Genomic DNA, 25363 nt, shown 5'->3' with positions numbered 1-25363 from the left:
GTTTTATCAGACTACTACAGATGTTTTCTGAAAATCAATTAACTGAGAGACCCCTCCTGAATGGCTGCTACCAGTCTAAAAGGAAGAAGCCTTTCTCTTACAATCCCTTTTGAGTTCCTTCCCCATTTCAGTGAAAGTCTCTCTCATTTTGTTTTAATTTGCATTTCCCTGATGACATATGGAGCGTCTTTTCATATGCTTATTTGCCATCTGTATATCATCTTTGGTGGAGTGTCTGTTAAAGTCTTTTGCTCCTTGTTAAATTAATTTTATTACATTTTAAGAGTTCTCTGAATATTTTGGCTAACACTCTTTTATCTGATATATCATTTGCAAATATTTTTCCTAGCCTGTCGCTTGCCTTCACATTTCTCTTCACAGTGTCTTTCGCAGAGCAGAAGTTTTTATTTTAATGAAGCCCAACTTATCAATTATTTCTTTCATGGATTGTGCTTTGAGGTTGCATCTAAAAAGTTATCACAAAAACCAAGGTCATCTCCTTAGGTTTTCTCCTATGTCATTTTCTAGGAGTTCTATAGTTTTGAATTTTACATTCATGTCTGTGATCCATTTTGAAGTACCTTTTGTGAAGGGTGTGAGGTCTGTGTCTAGATTCATTTTTTTACATGTACATGTCTAGTTGTTACATCACCATTTGTTGAAAACACTTTTTTTCCATTGTATTGCCTGTACTCCTTTGTCAAAGAGCAATTGATTATATTTATGTGGGTCTTTTCTGGGTTCTCTGTTGTGTTTCATTGATCTACTTGTCTCTTCTTTCTCTAGTACTACACTGTCTTGATTACTGTACCTTTATAGTAAGTTTTGAAGTTGAGCAGTGTTAGTTCTCCAACTTTTTTCTTCTGCAGTATTGTGTTGGTTTTTCTGTGTCAAATGCTTCTCCATATAAACTTTGGAATCAGTTTGTTGATATTCACAAAATAACTTGCTCAAATCTTGAATATGGTTGCATTAATCTATAGATCAAGTTAGCAAGATCTGACATCCTGACAGTACTTTCTTCCTATCCATGAACATGGACTCTCTCTCCACTTAGTTCTTTGATTTCTTTCATCAGAGTTTTGTAGTTTTCCTCATGTAAATCTTGTATATAATTTTGTTAGATTTATACCCAAATAATTTCATTTTTATGGGTGCTAATGTGAATGATACTGTGTTTTTAATTTTAGTTTCCACTTGCTCCTTGCTGGTATATAGGAAAGACTGTGAATTAACAAAGTATCCTGCAACTTTGTTATAATCGCTTAATAGCTCTAGGGTTTTTTGTTTGTTTTTGTCCTTTTGGATTTTGTACGTAGACAATCATGTCATCTTCAAACAAACACAGTTTTATTTTTTCCCAATTTATTTCCTTTTAGTTTTTTATAAAAAGAAATATTTCCTTTTTTTGTTTTATTGCATTAGTAGGATTTCCAGTATGATGTAGAAAAGCAGTGGTCTTGATCTTGATTTTAGCAGGAAAACTTTGAGTTTCTCACCATTAAGTATAATGTTAACTCTGTTTTCTTGTAATGTTCTTTGTCTAGTTGAAGAAGTTGTCCTCCATTTCCATTTTGCTGAGAGTTTTTAATCGTGGGTGTTGGGTTTTGTTAGTCTTTTTCTTTATTGTTGGTATGATCATGAGATTTTTCTAATTTAATCTGTTGAAGTAATGAATTACATTAAGTTATCTTAAAATGTAAATCAGCCTTACATAGCTGGAATACATCTTACTTGATTGTGGTGTATAATTTTTTATATTATGGGATTTGATTTGCTAATATATTTTTAATTAAATTTATTGAGGTGACATTGGACAGTAACATTATATAAGTTTTAAGTGTAGAATTCTGTAATACACCATCTGTGTATTGCATTGTATGCTCACCACCCAAAGTCGAGTCTCTTTCCATCATCATATATTTGACCCCTGTTACCGTATTCATCCTTTCCCTACCTGTCTTTTCCTCTAGTAACCACCATACGGTTATCTATGTCTGTGAGTCTGTTTGTTTGCTTTCTGTTTTATATCCCACATGAGTGAAATCATGTGGTTCTTGTTCTTTTCTGTCTGACTTTAGTTTGATTTGCTGATGTTTTGTTGAGGAGTCTTACATCTATGTTCGTGAGAGATGTTGGTCTGGAGTTTTCATTTTGTGTAATATCTATTTCAAGTACTGGTATTAGGGTAATGCTGACCTCATAAAATAAACTAGGAAGTATTTTATTTGCTTCTGTCATCTGGAAGAGATTGTAGAGAATTGATATAATTTCTTTTTTAAATGTTTGGTAGAATTTAGCAGTGAACCCATCTGGGCCTGGTGCTTTTTGTTTTGGAAAGTTATTATTGATTCGATTTCTTTAATAGCTATAGGCCTATTCAGATTGTCTATTCCTTTTTGTGTACATTTTATTTTAGCAAATTGTGTCTTTCAAGGAATTAATTGGTCTGTTTCATCTCTTACCAAATTTGTGGGTATAGAGTTGCTCATTTTTTTAACGTCCATGGGATCTGTGGTGATGTCCCTTCTTTCATATCTGATACCAGTAATTTGTGTCCTCTTTCCCCCCCCCCTTAGTTAGCCTGGCCAGAGGTTTAGCAATTTGATTGATCTTTTCAAAGAGTCAGCTTTTGGCTTCATTGATTTTCTGTTTTAATTTTCTGTCTCCAATTACTTTGATTTCTGTTCTGATTTCTATTACTTTTCTTCTGCTTCCTTTGGATTTAATTTGCTCTTCTTTTTCTAGTTTCCTAAGGTGGAAGCTTAGGTGATTGTTTGTAGATCTTTTCTACATGTATGTATTCAGTACTATAAATTTCTGTGTGCTGCTTTTGCTGCATCCCACAAATTTTTATAAGTTGTGTTCATTTTCATTTCATTCGAAGTATTTTTTAACTTGAGATTTTTTCTTTGACCCATGTGTTATTTAGAAATGTGTTGTTTACTCCAAGTGTTTTGTCATTTTCTAGCTATTTTTCTGATCATTGCTTTCTAGTTTTTTTCCATTGTGTGCTGAGAGCAAACATTGTATGATTTCTATTCTACATTTGTTAAGGTGTGTTTTACGGCCTAGAATGTAGTCTTTGTTGGTGAGTGTTCCATGTGAGCTTGAGAAGAATGTTTATTCAGTTGTTGGACGAAGTAGTCTGTAGATGTTCGTTATATCCAATTGATTGCTGGTGTTGGTGAGTTCAGCTGTGTCCTTACTGATTTTCTGCCTGCTCTATCTATTTCTGATGGAGGGGTATTTAAGTCTTCAGTTGTGATAGTGGATTCATTGATTTCCCCTTGCAGTTCTGTCACAGATTTTGATGCTCCGTTGTTAGGCTTATATTAAGGATTGTTATGTTTTCTTGGAGAATTGACCCCCTCCCTTTGTCATTATATAATGCCCTTCTTTATCCCTTATAACTTTACTTTGTCGGAAGTGTGCTATCTCTGAAATTAATATATTAGGTTGGTGCAAAAGTAATTGCAGTTTTTGCAATTATTTTTCAACCTTTTAAACCACAGTTACTTTTGCACCAGCCTAATAGCTATCCCAGTTTTCTTTTGATTCATGTTATCATGGTATATCTTTTTCTGTCCATTTATTTTTAATCTGTGTGTCTTCATATTTAATGTAGGTTTCTTGTGGACAACATATAGTTGTCTTTTTCTTGATCCACTCTGATAATATCTGTCTTCTAATTGATACATTCCGAGTGATCATTGATAGAGTCAGATTGATACCTATTATTTGTTACTGTTTTCTATTTGTTGCCTTTGTTCTTTGTTCCTATTTATGTCTTCCACTCTTTCTGCTTTTTGTGGTTTTAATTGAGCATTTTATAGGATTCCGCTCTCCTTTATTAGGATATTAGTTATACTTCCTTTTTTCAGTTTTTTTAGTGGTTGCCCTAGAAGTTGCAATATACATTTATAAGTAATCCAAGTCGACTTTCAAATAACTTTCTACCTCTTCACAGGTGGTGTGAGTACTCATGATAACAGTATAATCTTAATTCTATGATAACATAATCCAAATTTTCCCTTCTTGTCCCTTGTTTCATTGCTGTCATTCGTGTCACTTATATATGAACATACTTAACTAAGCATTTGTATGTATGTACACACACAGAAGACCAGTCATACATAACTGAATACGTTGTTGCTATTACTATTTTGAAAAAACTATCAGATCAATTAAGAAGAAAAAATTTCTTAGTCTACCTTCACTTATTTCTTCTTTAATGTTATTTTATGTAGAGCAGAGTTTTGACCTTGATCATTTTCCTTTTCTCTGAAGAATTTCTCTTAACATTTCTTGCAATGCAGGGCTACTGGCAACAAACTCCCCTGATTTTCGTTTGTTTGAAAAAGTATTTCTCTTTCACTTTTGAAGGATAATTTCACAGGGGACAGAAGTCTAGGTTGGTGGGTTTTGTCTCTCAACACTTTAAACATTTCACTCTAGTATCTTCTTGCTTGCATGGTGTCTGAGAAAAGTGGAATATAATTTTTATCTTTGTTCTTGTATAGGTAAGGTGTTTTGCCCCCCTCTGGCTTCTTTCAGGATTTTTTCTTTGTCTTTGGTTTTCTATAGTTTGAAAATGATATGCCTAGATTTTTAACATTGTTTTGTTTTTTAAATTTTTTTTTGGCTTTTATCCTTCTTTGTGTTCTCAGCGTCTTGGATCTGTGGTTTGGTGTCTAACGTTAATTTGGGAGAAATTTTCGGTCATTACTGTTTCAAGTATTTATTCTATTTCTTTCTCCTTTCTTCTAGAATTCCCATTATGCGTATTGTTACTTCATTTACAGCCCTTGGATATTCTGTTCTGTATTTTTTGCTCTTTGTTCTCTTTGCTTTTCAGTTTTGGTGGTGTGTATTGAGATATTCTCAAGCTCAGAGAGTCTTTCCTTAACTGAGTCCTGTGTGCTGATCAAGCCCATCGAAGGCGTTCTTCACGTGTGTCACTGTGGTTTTGATCGCTAGCATTTCTTTTTGATTCTTTCTTAGAATTTCCATTTCTCTGTTTTTATTGCCCATTTGCTCTTGTTATTCATCAGAGAACCCTTAGCATCGTAATCATAGTTGTTTTAAATTCCCATTCTGATGATCCTTGCCATATCTGAGTCTGGTTATGATGCTTGCTCTGTCTCTTCAAACTGTTTTTCTCCCCTTTTTGTATGTCTTAGTTTTTCTTGTCAGCCAGCCCTGATGTGCTGGATAAAAGGAACTCCTGTAAATAGGCCTTTAGTAACGTGGTGGTGAGCTATTGGGGGTGGGGTGGGGAATGTCCTAGAGTTCTGTGAGTAGGACTCAGTCTTTCAGTGAGTCCCTCTGTACTGTGAACTTCACTTGTGCTTCTCAGGTTTGTCTATCCCTTTTCCATGGGACAGAATGGCTAGAATAGGCTGGACATGGGTATTTATTTCCCTTCCCCTAGGTCAGTTAGGTTCTGATAAAGTCCCAGCAGGTTAGGCTCTTGTTAAATACTTTTTCCTCAGGGCAGCCTTGATAAGAACAGAGTGCTCTGATGTATTTCCAAAGGGTTCAGTTTCTCCTTCCCTGCTGGAAGCACAAGGGAATTTTTCTCATAGTCATCATGAGAACCTGGTCAGGCTCCTGGCAGTAAAACTCAAAAATAAGTATGGGGGCCCTGATGACTGGGTCCCCTGGAGTTTTTACCTCTCGGACTTCCCTTAGAATTTTCTCCAGCAGTGCCTCGGTTATAATTCAGGTTTCCTGCCTCGGTGCTGGTTCCTGTGGAGGTTTGTGCCCCTGGGTCCTGCTCTGACCAGGTGAAGTTCTCTGCGTTTGGACTATTGGTCTGCTTAGTTCTGGGGGCAGTGGTTTGCCCTGTGACCCTACCTCTCTGTCGAGTCTAAGAAGAGCCATTGATTTTCTCGTTTGTTCAGCTTTTTACTTGTTAGGATGGAGTGGTGACTTCCAGCTTACATGTCAGACTGGAAACCAGAAGCAGTACCATAATTTTTAAAACACCGTATTTATTATAAAGAACAATTAGGCTCTAGAGTTTAAACAACTTCACCAAATGCTGCCAGGGATTTCTAGTGTAGAAAGGATTTCCTTTCATGCTTTCCAGCGGCATGGACTGTAGGGTCCTTCATGATCTTTTTGGTTTCATGGGTGAGAGGAGCTGGTTATGTTTAAAGCTCATGTGAATAATGAGATGTAGGTACGAGGACGAGGTCTTCAGATGGGTACTTGATTGAGACCTTTGATTTATTTGTGACATGGATCTTCATGTTTTCTTAAGTGCTGTACTACTTAACTTGTACATGTTGCTAGTCTTTCTTGGTACCAGAGCTTTCAAGTGGTATTAGATCCTCCAATGTTGCTTGGTGGCTTTGGGTCGGTTTCTTAATAGTGTCTGTTCTTTATTCTTGTGGCCTTTAGATGCCCCCCTCCCTTAAAGCATGCTCTCTTCCACTTTAGCTGTCATGAAACAAGATGTGGTTTATCCTTGAGTAGATACAGAGGTGAGGTTGTCACATTGTCGGTATATTACAGTGGTGCTGGGGGTTGTAGACCGTCTTGTCCTCCATGGGTGCGTTCTTCACTACCCGTCACTACCAGATTCCAGGTCTGTCTCAAGCGTCTTGTTACATGTTGAACTGTAAATCTGAAGCAAAAACTGGTTTATTTTAATAGTTATTTACCAAAATTGTTAACCTCTCCCCTCCCACATCCTTGCAGTTTATGAGGCAGTGGGCAGCCGTTGTCTCTGGGGACTGTCACGTGGGTCCATGTGATTGCTACCCAGTATCTGTCTTTGAGGAGGAGGTCAAGAAAAGAAGTTAGCATTGCCCTAGGCACCTTGGGAGCTGAAGGGCTCTTGGGGTTGGCCTCATTCTTCTTGCAAACATGGAGTGAGGAGAGGTGACCGTTTGGTGGTGGCTGTGGAAGCAAGAGACCGCTGTAAAGGAACAACTGAAGTTCTCCTCTCTGGTCAAGCCGCCCTCTGCAGGGAGGCTTGGGTCAGAGGAAAGACTGGTCCTTCTCCTGTGATACTGTTTCACTTTCCTTTGGAGAAGTTAAGGGAGATAGCTATTAAAAGGGGGGTATGGTGGTTGTTAGGACTTCTGACTCTGACGCAGGAAGGAAAAATAGAGGTTTCTTTGGCATGGCCAGAAGGTCAAGAGTGGCAGGCTCAAGAGGGCCCCAAGGAGTGGTCCGAGGCCTAGTCTGTGGAGGAGCCCGAACACTTTCGAGCTTGGAGAAAACGAGGTGTTATGGTCAGGTGTGCAATGCTGGTGAATTAACACTGCTTCTGGATTTCTCAGGATCAAGGCACATTTCACTGTAGACTGACAGCACAGTTCTTAGGGGTCATCTGGTGCCTTTCACTTGAACAACATTCGAGAACTGCGTTTACTCTTAAGCCCTTGGTATTTTGATTTCTGATTTAGAGATGTTTTAGTGGGATGAGACCGTATTTTTTAAAGCAGGTTTGCTTTGTAACCTTCATTCTGTTGATTCACATGTCCTCTTAGAATCTTGCAGTCATGTTCCGCTGTATTGACCATCTCCATGTTTCTCCTCATCACCTCTTCCCTGTGCCAGCCACACACACACACACACACACACACACACACACACACACACGTGTGTATATATATATATATATATATATTTTTTTTTTTTTTATTTTTTTTTTTTTAAACTCACTTTCCTATGTGTGCCTCCCCTAATTTTAAAACTAGAGATTTCATTTTCATACGAGTCATTTGCTATTTAAAGTTTTGTCCTGGTCTAGATGTCCGCTCTCATGTCTTCTCGGGGGCCCAGGTGTGACTTACATGGCTCAGCGATGTAGGCACCTGTGAGCGACACCGTTGAATTTGCCTTTTCACCTTAGCAAACAAACTCAGAGGCCTGAATGGTCCGCTGCCATCTGATGAAATGGTCCAGCCTGTATAAACGGTTATCTATTTTATTTACTTAAAAAGCTTTACTGAGACATAATGTACATACCATAAAAATGGTTATCCTTTGCCCTTATGTTTAGATCAGTTTGGAGGTTAACAAGAAGGAATGAACTGTACCATTATATAATATAAGACATACACAATGTATTTGACATCTATGAATGTTTGCTTCCTGGGGTTGCTAGTCTGCCTGCCTTTAAGCATTTGATGAGATAAGCCAGTCACTTATCAAAGCTCATCTCATCCATTGGAATTTTGGTATCTGTATTGTTCTTAATAATCAATTCAGTCAACTTTGATACTGGCTTTTAGGAAAATTACAAAACCAAAGATTAGTAATTGATCATTGTTCCTAGATTTTGAAAAGCCAGTACTTTCAACTAGTTATAGTTAACCGTAAATTTATATTTAAAAAGCAAGGGAATAATGCTCTTTTTTCTCCACTCCATTTTGGGATCTGGGACACACTGTGTGCTGCTTCCTGTGTGTTCTCCACTGCCTAGAAGCGGATGGTAAGAGTCTTTACTGATTACACACCTGCTGTAAGCCTGGGCAGGGATTTCTGAAAAGCTGTTTTGCCCCCTAAAAAATTTAAAACATGCGTGAGTTAGATTCTGCTAGTGAGAAAAGAAAAACATTTATGACTCTGAAATGAACCTGTAGCTTTTAAGGATCGTTAATACCAGGAACAAATGTCAAAAGGAGGAGAAGCAGGAGTTTAAAACTTGCAAAATATGACGTGTTGAAATATCAAGACAGCAGGCTCAGGTTTTAATTACATTTTTTAAAAAGTTATTCTGCTGTTCTAATTTTTAGATTAACTTCTTAAAGTATGATCAGAGATTTGGTTTTCTAAGAGATTGGTTATATTTTTGAAGGCAATATAGGCTAAAAGCTATTTCTCGTGAAAAATAGACATGTATTCAAGAAAAATTTTGAATCATCTAGAAGCAAATACTGCACTAATTTAAAAGATCACGTTGTTTAAGTCCTAGAGAACAAGACAGTTTGATGTAGCAGAGAAGGTCACACTGGAGTCACCTTTTTGGTTCTGTCATTGGGAGTCTGTGGCTAGGGTACCTGTTATTACAGAAAAGCAGAATTCAGAACTAGAAGGTACTTCAGAAGTCACCTTGTGCATCTTGGTTCTTCATTGGGGTGCATTTCACAATACCTGGGAACCTTTCTAAAATCCACCTGTGTGAGCTTCATTTTGTAAAGATTGGTTTTATGGACCCTGGGTGGGGTTTAGGCTTGTGTATTTTGAAAAACGTTTTTCCATTAGTACTCCCACCTAAGTAGGAGCTACTGACTTAATTAAACCGCCTCGTTTAACAAGTAGTTGACATTAAGTAGATATTCAATAAATGGTTGTGCTTTTGTGATTGTGTAACGTGGGCACCATACGGAGCTCTGGAAGGGATAGGACCGTAGAGAGCTGGAGAGACTGGCCACAGGCACGGGGAGGGGATTGCAGTAGGTGAGTGCAGTGAAGAGTGGATGGGGAGTGCTGGGGACGCCCGATTTGCGGGGAACAGTCATTAGCTGGGTATGAAGCCGGAGAAATGGGAGATGTAAAAGATGTTTGAACTGGAGAAGTGTGGAAAAGGTGCTAAGTTCTAGGGGTGCTTTGAGTTCAGTTTTAGAATTACGGATTTTAAATTTCTGTGGTACAGGTGTATAGAGCTGTCTAATGAGAGTTCAAGATTTATGAATGAGAGGAATCCTGAAGGCAGAAATAAAAGCTGTAGGAACGCCTATGTCTGGAAGAGGAAATGTAGAAGCTATTAGGGGAAGGTCAGGCCAGCAGCCCATGGGGAGGCGGAGATTGGTTAGTGTCAGTCACTGTGGAGAAGCCCTGTGGTTGGTCATCCAGGACTTCGTTTTCCGTTGGGAAGGTTTCAGTTGTTGTAATGGGAACAACAAATGAACACTCATTGGACACTTGTAAGTGCCAGGGACTGACCAAAGAGCTCCTATACACACGTGCATGTGCATTTCCCCCTTTAAGTCCTAGCAGCAACCCTACGAGATTAAGGAAATCGCTCAGTCAAGTCACACTGCCAGTAGAGGTTGGGTTCAGCGAAGGCAGCCTGGCTCCCAGGCACACATCATTAACTGCTCCGTGTGCAGTGGTGTAGGCAGGAGCCAGACTGTGTGATAGAGGAAGAGAGGCAGAGTGAGTGGACGAGTGGGCAAGTGACAGCTGAATAGCTGGAGGTGCAGGAACGGGGTTTAGATGACCCTTGTCACAGTCCATAGGGGGAAAGAACTAAAGTCTGTATATGTTGAGAAGTTGTTAGGTTTGGGGATGTTGAACTTCTTCAGAGAAGGTGAGAAGCCAGTGAAGACAAGTGAGGGTGGATGTGAGTGGAGTGGGGATGAGAAAAGTGCAGCTGTGGTGACAAGGCCCTTGGGTGGCCTGAGTCCAGAGCAGGAATGGAGGGTGGGCTTGCTTCCTCCAGGGCTGAAGTCAGATTTAGATGTGGAGAGGGGACCGGAGGGCTGTGGAGGGCGTTCGCGTCATGACCTGTGGTCTGTCCGGGAGGGGTGTGGGCTGGTTGGGGCCGTGGTGACCATGAAATCAACTTAAGGAGGGATGGAGAAGAGAAGTTTTGGAATCCTTTCCGTAGGGAAATTTAGTAGTTTAAAACAGCCTGGCCCCGAATTCCTATAATTTTATTTTCAAGTCCTAAAAGAAGCCTTAGAGAAGTGAAAAAAGACAAAACCATTCCTGGATCCCAAACTATCTAAATGTTGTTGGAGTTGAGTCAGGATTCTAGCAAGATTTCCTTTTTTCATTAATAAATTTTAGTTTTTACTTTTTTTCACCACTCATTAAGGAAACTTTATTCTTTAGATATGAAGGAGAGGGCTCATGTTACCAACCAGGTACTTCAACCAAGAATGCTCCTAAAATAGCTTCCTGGACTCTTTTGGGTTCAACCACAGAATTAGATTCTGACACATTTTGGACAGATCCTGTGAGCCTGTGTTTCATGATCCAGGTTTCAGATTTAAAATTAAGAAAGTGAGCTGATAGCCATATGCATGTGTAACAAGATACACGCTGGGCCCTGGCTGTTAAGTAGAGCAAGTGATGTGTTGTATGTGGGACTCAGGGAGCTCTCCCCTCCTCTCCATGTCCCCTCCCTGGTCACCGAGGTCCTCATGGCCTTCTGGGAAAGACACACTGTTTCTTCTGCTACAAGGTTAGGTAGAGATTGGCTTTGTAGGAGCCTGGAAGAATTTGGAACTGTATGTGTAGTTCAAAGCTTGGGCCCTGGTTGACCTATTTTCCAGGATTGCTCTTGACTTGGGAGCTTATTTCTCCTGGGTCAGCGAGGTTTTGATGTTTTTAGAAATGAAAGAGAATGGTCTTCCTAAATGTGTGGCTAATAGGTGCCGTTGGAACAGTTTAACCTTCACGTGGGTGAAGGCTTCGGGTGCAGGTGATGTATAGCCCAGGCTGTTGGAACACTGGTCTCAGGCCACTCCATTAGGTGTGTGCAACACACACACACACACACACACACGCGCGCGCGCGCGCACATGGATTACTGGCTATTTAGAGGGGTCAGTTTCTCCCATAGTGGCTGCCAGAAATGGTTGAATAGTCTGAAAGACTGGTTCAAACATCACATCAAAAAGTCTCTAAATGGTGATTTCAGAATTATCAAAAGTTCGTAAAGCAGAGCTGTTGGCCGGATGGGAGCCTCGTTTGACATTACAGCTCATGCACAGTGGCTGGATACGTGAATGACAGCAGTGGAACCTTTAAAAAGATTGTAATGTTTTCTGCTTATGTTGGGCTTGTTCTGTTTGGACTTTCGTTAGGCTGAAGTAGTAAATGAATTTCACATCTTACTTATTATTGCAGGAATTAGAATCCTTTTTGTACTGCAAGGCTGACAGTTGATGTTTGAGCAGGGATAAGGGACTGAATGTTGGTCACAGTTACTTGGCAACACCTGCCATCCTTGTCAAAGCAAGGAGCTGTTGTGTCCTCTCTTGCTTGAAGGGAAACAATTTGGATTCTGGTGCAAAGTAGAACTCTGGCAGGTACCACCAGAATGTATCATTTACAAAGCCCAGTGTGCCTAGAGCCAGGCATTTCGTTTTCTCGAAGTTTCCCTGCCTTTGGGAAGTCCTCTTAACAATGTAAGTTTGGACAGTTTCTGTAGCACACTGTGTATGTGTGGGGAGAGGCAGAAGAGAGGCTTATGACAGAAAATGGGGGTACCTGTGAGTGCCCTGTACTGTAAAGTCTGATTGTCGGATGGCTCAGTCCCTGGACGCTCGCAATGGCGCTGCTAACCCACAGCCTTGGGTATGAGATCAGGGCAAGAGCTTGAAGGCCTGGGAGCGGTGGACTCAGCAGCTGTGCTCTCCGTCTTGTTAGAGCGCTGCTTTGAGATGCCAGGTGGAAGCGTTTGTTCTAGCGCCTCCGTGATTGGATTTGGTGTGGTTGATGCAGGAGACAGAGCACAGCCCCCTGGCGTTCGTTCCTAGTTAGCTGGGAACCTAGACCTCTGATGGTGGCGACCTCTGTGAAGTGAGCCGTCTGTGTCTTTGGCTAAGGCTGCGTGAGCAGGAAGGCCTGTGTGGGGTGATCGGGACTCTTGTCTGAGGGAGCTGTGTCCTGGGGGACGTGTGTGCCTGTCGCAGCCGGCGCTGAGGCGTCTGTGCGGAGGTGGGCACGCCCTGTTGCCAGTTTCCTCCCTGTGCTTTGGGAAGGAGGGAAGACTCCCATGTAGCCCACGTGCTCGGCCTCCACGCGTCCTGACGGAGCTCGTGCTGTCTTACTAGGAGGAGGAGGAGCAGGAGGAGGAGGATGATGACGAGGACGACGACGACACAGACGAGCTGGACGAGCTGGACACTGACCAGCTGCTGGAGGCGGAGCTGGAGGACGACAACAACGAGAACGCCGGCGAGGACGGGGACAATGACTTCTCCCCCTCTGACGAGGAGCTGGCGAACCTTCTGGAGGAGGGAGAGGACGGCGAGGACGAAGACTCTGATGCGGACGAGGAGGTGGAGCTGATCCTGGGGGACAGTAAGTTGAGGGCCCCTCTGGCCCCCGCACGGAAAGCCGTTTCCCCCGCGGGTCTTCTGCTCTCCCATCGGAGCATGTACCCAGGTGGTTTCTCCCTCATGTGGGAAACGGGCTGCGTCGCTTTTTCTGTAAAGGCCAGGCCGTAAATACTTCACGCTTGGTGGGCTCCTGTTGTAGCGGGAACGCAGCCAGACACGCACACTTGCAACTGGCTGTGTGTAGCGGGTGAGCCGGCCTGAGGTTGGGAGGCCAGAGTGGAGTTCTTCCCGAGGGCACAGCGGGCTCATCAGGAGCCTGCACCTGCTCCTCTGTAGGTGTAAGGAAATAAAAGCCCTCTCTGGAGGAGCCCTCTCCTGTCTGCTTTTGCCTGACGCCTCTCAAGGCCAGGGGACACAGGGTTTGGGTTTTGCTCCTTACCCCACCCCCCAATTCTAGCTTAGAAAAAACAAGTTCGTTTTTCCAGTAAGTCCCGTTAGGACAGCTCTCCAAAGTCGCTCGTCCCTGACTCTGCCAAGGAGCCCTCGTCAAACCAGCTAGTGGTTCTGAGTCCCCCAGCTCTGCAGCTGTACCCTGCATGTTTCCAGAGGTTCGGCAGCGTCCCTGTGACGTGTGTCACTGTTGACAGACTCTGTGGTCCTGGTTCTTCCTAGCGCTGCCCTGCCTGACTGGGGAGTGATCCCTGTGATGTCCGGCCACTTTTCACACAGCTAACCTGGCCAGCATTCCCACAACCATGGTGGGTATTGTGCCTGATATGGTGGCCACTCACCACATGTAGCCATTAAAATGTTAATACAGTTAAATTCAGTTCCTCATTTTCATGTCCATTTTTAAAGAGCTCAGTAGCCGTATGCGGCTACCATATTGAACAGCACAGATAGAGAACACTTACATCATTCCAGAACATTCTATTGTGCTGGCCGAGGCTCAACAAATGCCAAGCCTCTCCATAGTAGATGTTTGGTTTTTATAATCATTGGTATTTGTAGGAGAATGGGGGGTTGGGGAGGTGGTAGGAGGCAGGGGTGGCCGTGTATATTTACGCAGATTCATAAATGATTCTATTCCACAGTGACCTGAATCCATTTTCTTCGGAATAAATCTCATACTTGCTTCGAGCCCTCAAAATGGAAGGCAGCTGGCTTAGGGGAGACTGTCTTTCTTACAGACGTTCTCCCACCTAGTTGTATTTTGAGGAAGGTCTGCGGGGAGGGAGTGCCTTGTATCTGCCCACCTGCTGTTCACCAGCTTCCGTATTTTCCGCATTGGAAGTTGAGGTGATTCAGTGGAGGACTTGCTTTGTCCCTAGCCATGGTCAGAGAGCCAGGTCAAGAGTGACTAAGGGGGCAAGGGACACATGACAGTACTGATACAAGGACAAGTTTACTGGACCTTTTTGTCATCTGAATAGTGACACATGGGGCACAAGTTCTGTTTCCCTTAAATTACAAATACGAAGTCGGTGTAAAAGTAATTGTGGTTTTTGCAATTTTTGAACCTTTAAAACCGCAGTTCCTTTTACACCAGCCTATTAAGTACGGTAGGCTAGGGAGCAGCTGGTGGTGGTGCTCCCGACCTAAGAGTATCATTGAGTTTTCCATTCTTAATTTGAATATAGTCACTGAATTTGTATTTGGCTTGTAAAATTACTGCCTCCTTTATCCTTTAACTCTTTAGTTTAGGAAATGTCTTCTTTAAAGCCCAAGAGAAAATCTGGAAAACCTTAATTCTATCAGCAATGAGAATGTTAACTTGGTGGGAGGATTTATGATGTGAAAATGCTATAATAGGTGACAACTTGAGGACATTTTAGCTTGGGCTCTAGGATTGAGGTGACAGAGGTGGCATCTGAGGCACATACTCCATTGCTCCGTTTTTATAGCGACCCCCAGCCACTCGTGGCATAGCAGACGGAGCCTGTTGTGCCCTTGGCTTCCTGATACTTGGCCGCACACTAATCCACGAGGGCAGCGGCTCCTGCTGTTGGGACTTACGGAGCCCTTTTAGGACATGATGAGAGCCAGCAGGGGCAGGAAAGCACTGCCGTGTGCCCCGCCTGACCTCGCGTGGGTCCTGGATCCCAGGGACCTAGGGGTCTCAGCACCCCAGCCCCAGGAAGAGGAGCACCTCCACTCTGAGGTGTTTGTGCTTCTCTGTTCCAGTCAGTCCTGCCCCCAGAAGCCTGCGTGTTGTAAGAACAGCAGGTTAAATGTTGCATCAACACTGCACACGTATATCCAGATGCCTTGGCCTCAAGGGCCTTTCGGGACAGGTCCTGACCAGGTCTCTTGAACACTTGGAGGGTGAGGAAAAGGCTAAGGCAGGTAGAGGAAGGAGTCCTGCCAGGTGACCACCAGGCGGGGAGTTAGCCCGAGCCCTGAAGGTTCTCTCAACTCTGCACCTGCCCGTTGCTTAAAGATTGTGTTGTCGTCGTCGTCCAGCTGCACCGACAGTTCTTAGACGCGAGGCGGGGTGAAGACTCCGCACTCCTAGCAGCTCTACCGCTGACGCTCACACAGGTCTCGCGGGGGTGGGTCTGACATTGCTGGCTCCCGGGGGTACTCCGGAGTCTCCCACCGCCCAGGACACGGAGCAGTACTTGGCTCTGCGGAACAGGCCCACCTTTCCCTGCGGGCACTTCCTCCGGGAGTTCCTGCAGCCCGGAAGCTGACGAGGCTGTTTGGATCAGCTGTGTCAGGTATTAGTTCTTTGATGATCTTTCCATCCTGTTTCCCCTCCTCACCAATCAAGTCAGGCTGTGCGTGAGCCCTTTTAGACCCAGGAACACTGTTTTTTCCAGCCATCTCTTTGCTTATTTCCAGGATTTTCTTGAATCATGGCCATGCTTTTCTTAGTTTTACTTTATCCACTTCAGTTTTCTTCCTAAAGGAGATTGTAGTGAATGGAGGGTTTGGGAAAATGCTTTGTTCTTCCTCAGCTATCTGGGAAAGGCTGACGAGGGATTGTGTGGAACCAGTCAGTGGCTGTCCCTCTCCCATGGGAACCCCAGGACCGCTGGGCATTTGCAGGGCTCCAGATCAGTGTGTGCCCACTTCCCAGGGGACCTTGTTAAAACGTGTTTCCCGGCTTCGTGAGATGTGAGGAATCAAAATGGGCACTAAGACCTTTGCCTTACCTTCTCTCAGCAAATACTCGAGTCCGTAAGAGGTAGGGACTGTTTCTTTCTTTGGTCAAACATGGCATATCTACCTCATGTTGAGGGTGCTTTTAGCTTTGCCTAGTTTCACCCCTTAATGGATCCTTCTGGAGGTACTAACTAATGTGTCTGTTCACTGCCTGAGGAGAGGGCTCATGTGCCAGAGACACAGTGCCAGCTTCCAGGGCACCATAGCTCCTCCCTGCCCGTCTCCAGGCTAGAGTTTCTAGGTACTTCTCTGGCCTGTACCCTTTTTGGGAATTTGTTTCCTGCAGACTATATTCTGAAATTGCAGAAGGAATCCTAGGTTGACTATCTGTGCCTTTGTAAGATATGAGAAGAGAATGGCTAAGGAGTTAGAGAGAAATCTCTCTTGCTTGGGCTCAGCCTGTCTCCTTAGTGGTCCTGTGCCCAGCCCTGCCCCTTTGCAGCCATTCAGAGCACCATGGGTGGAAGCTGGATGGGGGCTTGCCTGGTCCCGTTAGGGCCTCCAAGGCAGGAGGAACTTCTAGGAATCAGGTCACCGCACCCAGAGCTTTGGAAAGGTAAAGCAGGAGGTCCCCAGGGGTGACCTGTTGCCAAGTATATTCTCCAGAGTCCACTCCAAGGAGTTAATTGATGTGTTTTCCTTTCTGGAAAGTTAATTAGCTTTCCTCAGGCACAAATGTATGCACATGCAGCTGCTTTCTTCCCGAACGCTTCCTGTAAGCCTAGTGTAGTGCCTAATCTGGTGTCTCCCTTTGCTTACCTTGCAGCCGACAGCGCTGACAGCTCTGATCTGGAAGATGACATCATCTTATCTCTGAATGAGTGAGGAGCCATCACCACATGGGAGATTCTTGGCAGGCGAGAAACTGAGTCAGATGCATTCAGAATACCTTCCCTCCCCATCCTCCCAGGGCTGTGCATGGCCTGCGCTCAGAGGACTGTAGCTTAGAGTCTCACTGGGACCTAAGGGCCCTTCCCAACAAGAATCACCACAGAAAGACAACGGGTTAGGCCTCGTCTGCTTCCCCTTCTCCTAGGGGGGACATAGCTCTCCTCAAGGGGAAGAAAACATGTCTCTGGGGTTATTTCACAATATATTTTCTTTGTATAATGTTCTTTACTTAAAGAACAAGAAATAGTTTTTTATAAAACTTAAAAAGAAAAAAAAAAAAGCCAGGCATTTATAACTGAGGGTATGAACTTGTATCCACCAGGTCTTGTCCCTGCACTTCATTTTCTATGGAAGAAAATGACATCTAAAGAACAATAGAGGCATTTTTACATACGTATTTAAATGAAAAGGAAAATCGTGGTTTCTTAAATTGATAAGGATTAAGAATATTTTATTATAAATATAATATATGATTTTTAACCTGTTTTTGTTGCCTCATATGCTGTCAGGTTAATTTGCTTTCCTTTGTGCCAGAGCTTGTTCGCCGAGTAAATGCCTCGCCCCACGCAGCTTCGTGGCCCGGGGCAGCGAGGTCGGAGCGGGTGGGTTCTGTGGAGTTCAGGGAACGTAGGATATGAGTTCACTCCCTCTATTTTTCTTTGTCATTCAGTTTTTAAAAAATTCTTTTTTTTCTTTCTCCCCAATGTGGAAATTATAAATCAAAGGCCTTTTTCTTTAATGTAAAGTGTATTTATTTAAAAAAAATACAAAATAAACTACCAGTCTGTCTTTGTTGATGGCCTCTCCCTGTCCTCTTTTACCAAAGTGGGATCTGTCCCTTTCTTTGCAGCTCTAGCCAGGCAGTAGAGAAGACGCCTTCCGACAGGCAGTCCGGACGGTGGTGAGGACTCTGCCCAAATAAAGCCCTCTGGGGAGCAGTGCTTAGCCCAGTGCCTGGCCCTGGCCTGCAGCTCCCCCCGCCTCCCCCGGGGCTGCCTGAGAGCCTGCCACAGGGGGCCGAGGGAGGCGTGCAGGGCAGTGGCCACTGTGGACACATCTCTCTGCCCCCCGACTTCTGAATCAAGAAGGCAGCTCTGGATTACAGGTTTGGGGGAGTTGGAAAGTTAGGGGTCTGGGGACATTTTGGGGGAATGAACTGGCAAAGCTAAGGAGTGAAAGCATGTGGCCATACCTGTGCTGTAGCTGGGTGACAGGACGTTTCCTGAAAGGCAGTGTCATAGTGACTTGGTAGCTTAGGGGCAGCTGGGGCTTGGTCAGGCTAGTTTGCAGGTCTTTCATGGGCCCCTAAAACTGGCTTGTGGTTAAACCATTCTGCCGCCAAGGACCACGAAGGCATTCTCACTTTCACACCCACCCCAGCCCCCTTCCCACCGTAAATGGGAGGCCCTCGTCCCTTTTTGCCTGTGGGTTAGTTTGCCCAAATAATAGCTTCTCGGTGTCTGTTACGTGGGTATTACATACAGCTAAAGACTGTTCTCCCTTAGCTGAGAGGAGAGGGGACACATTTGGGTGTGAAGTAAGCAAGACAAGGCAGCTAGCACTCACCAGGGGCCGGGCCAGCCCCGCTGGGCTCCGGAGCACCAGTTGGTCACACACTGCAGTGGCCTGTGCCCACAGGTGCCGCGCGGTCCTTTGGGAGCAGAGGTCTCAGCTCCTAAGTTGCTTCATGCCTCAGCTTACATGGGTTGCTAACACCTAACCAGTAGAATAGTTTGACTGCTGGTGCTGAATGGATTAGAAGAAAATGGGTTAAAAGTTAAATGGTAAAAGCACTATGTTCCAGTCATTAACTGAGCTACTGTCTCCCCGAACTCTGTCAGGAGCTCTTGGGAACACCCCCAGGACGCCCGGGTGGAGACGGGGCCTCTAACAGGAAAGCAGAATTCTGGTTGACTTGACAACACACCCTTAGGGACGTGTGCGAGGCCAAGGACACGTCAGCCTCTTATTCTGGGCTCCGTCTCCACGTCACTTAGGAGGACACAGCACAGTCGCTGTGGGGCACGGACCCGAACCCCAGGTGGAGGCACTGGGGACCAGCAGTGACACTGTCTTCTGCCCAGGGGCAGTGTCAGACCAGGGCCGACCACCTGACCTACCCTCCCTCTGCCGCCAAGGCCTCAGAGAGAAAGTCACCGGACCTGGGATGTCTTAGGGCTCAGGAAGGAAGTGGCTGAGAAGAGGGTCCAAGGCCGAGGAAGGTCACGTAACAGGTTGTGGTTCTTCAGCCAAATTCTAGTTCTTTGGGGGGCCAGAGAGCACTTACCCCTGAAGAGGGGTGGACAGGGCAAGGGTTAAGGGGCTTCTCCAGCCACTTTCTAGGTTTCTGTCTGGGAAGAGGAGGAGGCAGTGTCGGGGTCCGAGCACCCGCTCAGTGAAGGCACCTTGGAGCCAGCGCTGGCCTGTGCCTGGCCCTTGTCCAGCAGCTACAGGAAACCTTGTGGGGGGGACGTTAAGCCCTCCTCCCTCGTCTGCTCTCAACAAGGCGAGGCCCATTCCTGCCGCGCTCCCCGACTCACTCGGATACCTGGCAGCGTGGCCACAGCTCAAGTGAAATAGGCAAATAAACACGTTTCACACGCCTCTCCTTGCGTCACGTTTTGTTTCCCACACGCTGCTTCTCTCGTGAGCACCAGCTAAAGCCCAGCGAGCAGGGCTTCCCCAAGCCCCTTCACGTTTCTTTTCATCTCCAAGGTCGCGGACACTGGCCTGCACTGTCCTTGTGCAGAGGCTCGTCTTCTCCCCGCAGCACCGCGCCCCAGTCCCGCCCCTCGCCTCCTCGCACCCATCTGCACTGCCTTGGCCCGCGGGGGTCGCGGACCAGACCTGCAAAGAGGGTGGCATGGCCAGTGGCACTGGAGCTTGCTGGGCATTTGGGGGCTCTTCGCTCTCAGCCCTGACAGTGACCTTTGTGGAACATCCAGATATCCAATGGTATTTGGGCTGCGTGCTGTGGTGACAAGTGCTGTATGACACTGGCTTCATTTGCCAGTGCTGGCCATACTCTTACCAGACACGACGACGGAAGTTACTGCTCCTTCAAGCTGTCTGCGTCCCGCTCCTCCCTCCCGCAGCTCGGCTCCAATGGCCGAGCTCGCACGCCCAGCACCTCACACTGGGACCTCATTTCCTGCCTCCGCCTTGTCAGTCCCGAGGCACGAGGCCGAGCTGCACTCACCTTGCACCTGGCAACTTACGTCAGGGCCTCTTCCTAACCTGCAGCATCACAAAAATTAAGAGCAGGGGTTCAGTGTCCCCCCCACAGTTCCAGTGACTCGGACAGGCCTACTCCACATTGACAAATCAGCTCTGAACAACCAGAGGAAGAACTGGGACGTCACAAACAGCAGGTCAAGTTCAAGATTAAGGAAAGCTACCTCCCACACGCCAGCATTTGGCCTCCAGGGTCCCTGGGGGGCGAAAAGGAGGCAGCCTGTGCGGATCTGTGGCACTGAGACCCCCTGGCATCAGTGTTGCACTGCTGCTCCAGTGACCACTAGACCACACTGCAGCCTTCGATTGGGCGCTTGGTCCAACAGCTGCAGCTCAAGCTGACGGACACATTGTTGAGGGCAGGGCAACAAAAACCCGGACAACTGCTGGCTACAGACAGACCTTAGGCTCGTCCCTTCCTTTGCATGGGCTCTGCTCAGGCTGGCATGGCAGGGGCCTGAGTGCCACCTGAAGCCCACCTGCCCTCAGCCAAGACAAAAACAAATGTGACTACAGTCCTGACAGCCCGAAGAGCTGAGGGGCTGACAGCCACCAGTGCAGCAGGGCTCAAGATGGGCCGGTGCCAGGACGATGACTTAGGGCATTCTGCGCATGCGGTGGGGAAAAGTCTTCCATCTTTGAGAAAAAACTTGATTAAAACAGGATTAAAAATCCATCCTCTGACAAAGGCTTTACTGACAAACTTTCCATACAGTTAGTCAAAAAATAAAAAAATACAGAACACAGCAGACAGTATCTCGTACACTAGAAAACAACATGACAGGAGTCCCTTCTCATCGCTGTTAAAAACGTCCCAAAATCAACATGACAGGAGTCCCTTCTCATCGCTGTAAAAAAAAAAAAAAAAAAAAAAAAAATCCCAAGAACCTAAGGACTTAGTTTTGGTGGGGACAGGACTTTGGTCCCCTATCAAAGGAACCAAAACCACCCAGCAGAGAATTCAAACCAAGGGGGTAGGAGAGAGGCCGGGGAACAGCTTTTAAAAGAACTGCTTTTGTGACACCACCGTGAAGCTGGAGAAGACGGGTTTGGGCTAGGCAGAGTCCCTTACAATAACTATCACCATGTGCTCTTCCTCGAGCTTGCCCAGTGTCCTCAGTGCCGACTGGAGGTATTGCTGGGAAAAGTCACAGGGCGGGAAGGCGTACAGCATGCCTGTGCTGTCTCTGCCCTTGGACCCACCCACCGGCAGGCTAATCACCCCCGCTGCCTGCTTCTGTTTCAAGTACGAGACCAGGTTCCTGAGAAGCCGCCTCTGTAGGCCTGGCTCCACCGCGGGCATCCCCTCAGTGCCAGGCCCACTGGGGGCTGCCTGGGTGGCCAGCAGCACTGCGTAGCCATTGGGGCTCCCTTGCTTGATGCGTCGCGTGACCTCGTCGAGCTTGGGCTGGTCCAGTCGAAGGCGCTGGGCAATCTTCAGCTGAGTCAGCTTACTCCCAGAAGTGTGGTCTTTGAGGAGACCGCTGATGACCCCCTGATCCCCCTCTAGGATGTGCATAGATGTTGGGAAGCAGCTGTTTTTCAGCACTAGAAGCCCGTTCCAACCGAGCTGCAACGTCTGGGCATACTCTGAAAGATTCTTGAGCTTTTTGGTCTCGTGTTTTGGCTCTTCCAGAGGCTTGGGCTCAGCCTCAGCGGTTCGATGATTGCGCTCGCTCTCGCGTGTCTTCTTCCCGTGGGAAGAGTCTGCAGCTTCGTGGTGGTGGTGGCTCCGCTCGTCCGCCCCGTGTCTGCTGTTGCTGAGGGAGTTGCTGCTTGACTCCTTGGTCCCTTCACTGGAGTGATTTTCCTTGCGACTGCGCTCAGGGGTGCGGTCGGAGCCTCGATCGGCCTGCTGCCCACCACCCTTGGTCCTGCTCCGTTCCTCGTAAGGGGAGTGGGTTGTCCTCCCGCGGTCACTGGAAAGACTCCTCCGCTTCCGCCTCTCCTCCCAGGGCTTGGGCGGGCCCCGGTCCCCATCTCCTCCCCAGCGCTCCCCACTCCGGCTGCGCACTGAGCGGCTGTAGCCCTCCAGGCTGTTTCGGCGGTCAGAGCTCTTGCTGGGGCTGGCCCAGTCCCCTTCCAAAAAGGCCCGGTCTCGGTCTGAGTACAGCAGGTGTGGGGGGGTCCTATCCCGCACCCTCAGGTCGGCATCCAGGTTTCGGTGCCGGGTATACCCATCTGGGAGAAGCTCGTAATGCACAGGGAGAGGGGAGGGCTGGTACTGCTGGGGGTACCGAGTCTCCTCTGCTTTGGCAAAATCCACACGCAGCCTGCGGTCTGGACCACCCAAGGGAAAACCCCTCATTTTAGCACAGGCGGCCTGGGCTGCGTCCAGGCTCTCGTACTGGATGTAGGCAAAGCTGTCTCCTTTCACGTGATCGATGGTCCGAATGCTCCCAAAGCGGTCAAACTCCCGGGCCAGGGCCGCCAGCGAGGTGTTAGGTCCCAGACCACCCACCCAGAGACGGGTGGTGGGGTTGGCCTTGCCGTAGCCGATCTTTATGGGGTTGCGGCCAATCACCCGACCTGACATGGCCACCTTAGCCCTGTGGGCCATGTCCAGGTTCTGGAACTTGAGGAAGGCGTACGCACCGCCCTGGCCCCGGGCCGGTCTTTTGATGACCACCTCCTCGATGATGCCGTACTTTTCGAAGGCCCGTCGCAGCTCCGCCTCCGACACGCTGTGGTCCAGGTTCCCGATGAAGAGGTTGCGCGTGGCCCGCTGGTCGTCCTCGGGCATCAGGTCCTCCTCACACACGGCGGGGTAGCCGTACGGGCGCCCCCGGTCGTCGTACAACCCGTAGTAGTCTAGGGCCCGCTCCCGAGACAGTCCCACGGCAGCGGCGGCCGCAGCATCCAGGGCAAAGGCTGCAGCAGCGTGGGCATGGCGCGCGCGGGGCTCCCGCAGTGGCGGGGCGGCCACGGGGGAAAGCGAGCGCTGCTTGTACTGGTAGCCCCCGTGCAGCGGCAGGTAGCCCAGCGGGTCAGCAGGCGCGGGCGGCCCTGGGGGCGGCGTGGAGGCGGCGGCGCTGCTGCTGCTGCTTCGCCGGCTGCCCCCGCCGCCGCCGCCGCGCAGGTACACGGGCTCCACCTTGAGCGGGCGGTCGTAGAGCAGCAGCTGGCGGGCCAGGGCGTGCTGGCGGGCCTCGCGCGCGTCCTGAGGGTGCCGGAAGTTCACGTAGGCCACGCGGCCCAGCTCCGGCGTGTGCGACAGGCGCAGGCTGATCTCGCCGAAGCGCTTGAACTGGTGGAACAGCCGGTCCTCGAGGTGCTCTGCAGGCAGCGCGGGGCTCAGGCTGCTGATGAGCAGCGTCTTGTACTCGGGCGCCGCCGCCGCCGAGCCGGGACCCGCGGGCTCGGCTCCGGGCGGCGGCGGGGGTGGCGGCAACGGAGACGCGCGGGGAGAAGCGCCCGAAGCGCCCGGGTCCCCCGAGGCCTTGCCGCCGCGTCCCCCGCCGCCGGCGCCCGAGCCCGAGGAGCGGCCGCTGCTCGCACGGTGATTCGCGTCCCCGGCGCCGCGGCCGTCGCGATGCCCACCCCCGCCGCCCCCGCTACCACGGGGTTTGTCGCGGGTCCGCGCTGGAACGGGGTGCTTGGCGCCGCCCGAGGCCTTGTGCGCCGCCCGCCGCCCGCCCGCCTCCGCCTCCCGTTCGCGCTCCCGCGGCCGCTTGGCTGACGATGACGAGCCGCGCCCGCTCGGGCTCGAGTCTCGCTCGCTTTGCCTCTTCATGGCGCCGGCGTGGCGGGCGGGCGGGCGGCCCTCAGGCCTCTCACAGCGGCGGCGGCGGCGGCGGAGGCGGCAGCGCCCCCGGCGCCGCCATCTTGGACAAAAGGACTCGGCGGCGGGGCGGGAGCGGAGCCCAGGGGCCGGGCGTCGCGTTATCAGGCTCTGCCCGCTGTGCCACGTGACCCAGCGGCAGGCGGGGCGAACCGCGCTGGGCTGACGTCATCGGACTGCGCCGTCCCTTGCCACGTGACTCCGCGACAGGCCGGCGAGTACGGCTGGGTTGTGAGCTCTGGCGCCACCGTGCGGCCAGCGTGGCTGACGCTCGGGGATTCGCTCTGATCCGAGTCCTCGGGAGAGCCGGGCGGGCTCTCACCGCCCCGGGCCCTAGCACGTGGGCGCCGGGGTCCAGGGCCTTGCCTAGCGATCCCTTTACGTGTTATCACCCCCGTTTCCGCCACGGCATCTCCTGGCGGGCCCGGGGTTAACAATCCCAAGGATAGGCGCAGGCTGCTCTCCAGGCCCCATCCATGACCCAAGGCCATCCTCGGGCACCCTCTCAGTTCAGGTTCACCGCGGCGGTCCCACGAAAGGCCATGAGGGCCATGGCTATGCATGCAGAGGGCGACACCTCTCTAGGCCCAGGCACAGAAACCCGAGACAATCCAACAGTTTAGGGGGCGGGACTAGGCTCCTTGGCACCAGACAGTGGGCTGCAAGGACAAGGGCCACTGGTGCCCAGAGGCCAAAGCCAGTAGTTCCACAAATTGCCACGCTTACCTCTCACTGGCCAGGGCCCTCCTATCCACCTCCCAGGACACGACCTCTTCTCCGGAGAAGTGAGGTGAGCAGAGGTGAGCTATGGAGAACCATACCCAACTTCAGCCACAGAAACCGTGCGGAGGGAGGAGCGACCAGCTTTCCCTCTTCCCCAAACAGGAAAGCAGCTCCTGAAAGCAGCTAAGGCAGGTGCCAGGGGAAAGGCCGTAGAAGAAACACCTGCAACACTGCAGGACCTGAAATCTGCTTCCTTGCAGGAGTTAACCCCGTCAGGTAACCATGGGGGGTCAGCCCTAGCATAGTAGTTGGGCTGTTTTCCCTCTTCCCGTTCCGTGAGGCCTGGTGGACATGGAAGCCATGAGAACGCAGACCTAGGGTGTTAAGCTGAGACAGCTCCATGTTCAGACTTCTGGCTCCAGCTGTTTGTTTTCCTACCACCTTCCATGGGCTCAGGTGCTTTTTAGTTCTTAACAACCCACCAAATTCTCCCATAGGGAAGTCTTGGCCTGAGAAGTGGTTCAAGCTTCTTGCTTTCCTCTGACATGGTGCTGCTGAGCACCAGTGGACTCCACGGCAGGCTGTAAGA

General features: G+C 48.5%; 2 protein-coding genes across 2 annotated transcripts in view; one reads left to right on the top strand and one right to left on the bottom strand.

The window, feature by feature from the left end:
• The window catches only part of DCAF1 (DDB1 and CUL4 associated factor 1), a 68798-nt gene extending 50967 nt beyond the window's left edge, over positions 1-17831 (top strand). Inside the window, exons 23-24 of the mRNA XM_081071639.1 lie at positions 12750-12999; positions 16912-17831. Coding sequence (XP_080927765.1) covers positions 12750-12999; positions 16912-16970 — 309 coding nt within the window. The 3' untranslated portion in view covers positions 16971-17831. The remainder of the gene's footprint in view (positions 1-12749; positions 13000-16911) is intronic.
• RBM15B (RNA binding motif protein 15B) lies at positions 13891-24133 on the bottom strand. Its single transcript, XM_081071647.1, has 5 exons — positions 20236-24133; positions 18603-18782; positions 17518-17645; positions 16905-16994; positions 13891-15882 (listed from the first exon to the last, which is right to left on the bottom strand). Exon 1 carries the CDS (start codon positions 24001-24003, stop codon positions 21325-21327), a length of 2679 nt encoding a protein of 892 aa, XP_080927773.1. The 5' UTR covers positions 24004-24133; the 3' UTR covers positions 13891-15882; positions 16905-16994; positions 17518-17645; positions 18603-18782; positions 20236-21324.
• Positions 24134-25363: the final 1230 nt, after the last annotated feature.

Source organism: Rhinolophus hipposideros (assembly GCF_964194185.1).
Source record: "Rhinolophus hipposideros genome assembly, chromosome: 14".
Lineage (NCBI taxonomy): Eukaryota > Metazoa > Chordata > Mammalia > Chiroptera > Rhinolophidae > Rhinolophus > Rhinolophus hipposideros.
The sequence above is the reverse complement of the archived record's forward strand: the minus strand, read 5'-3'. Positions and strand labels throughout refer to the sequence as shown.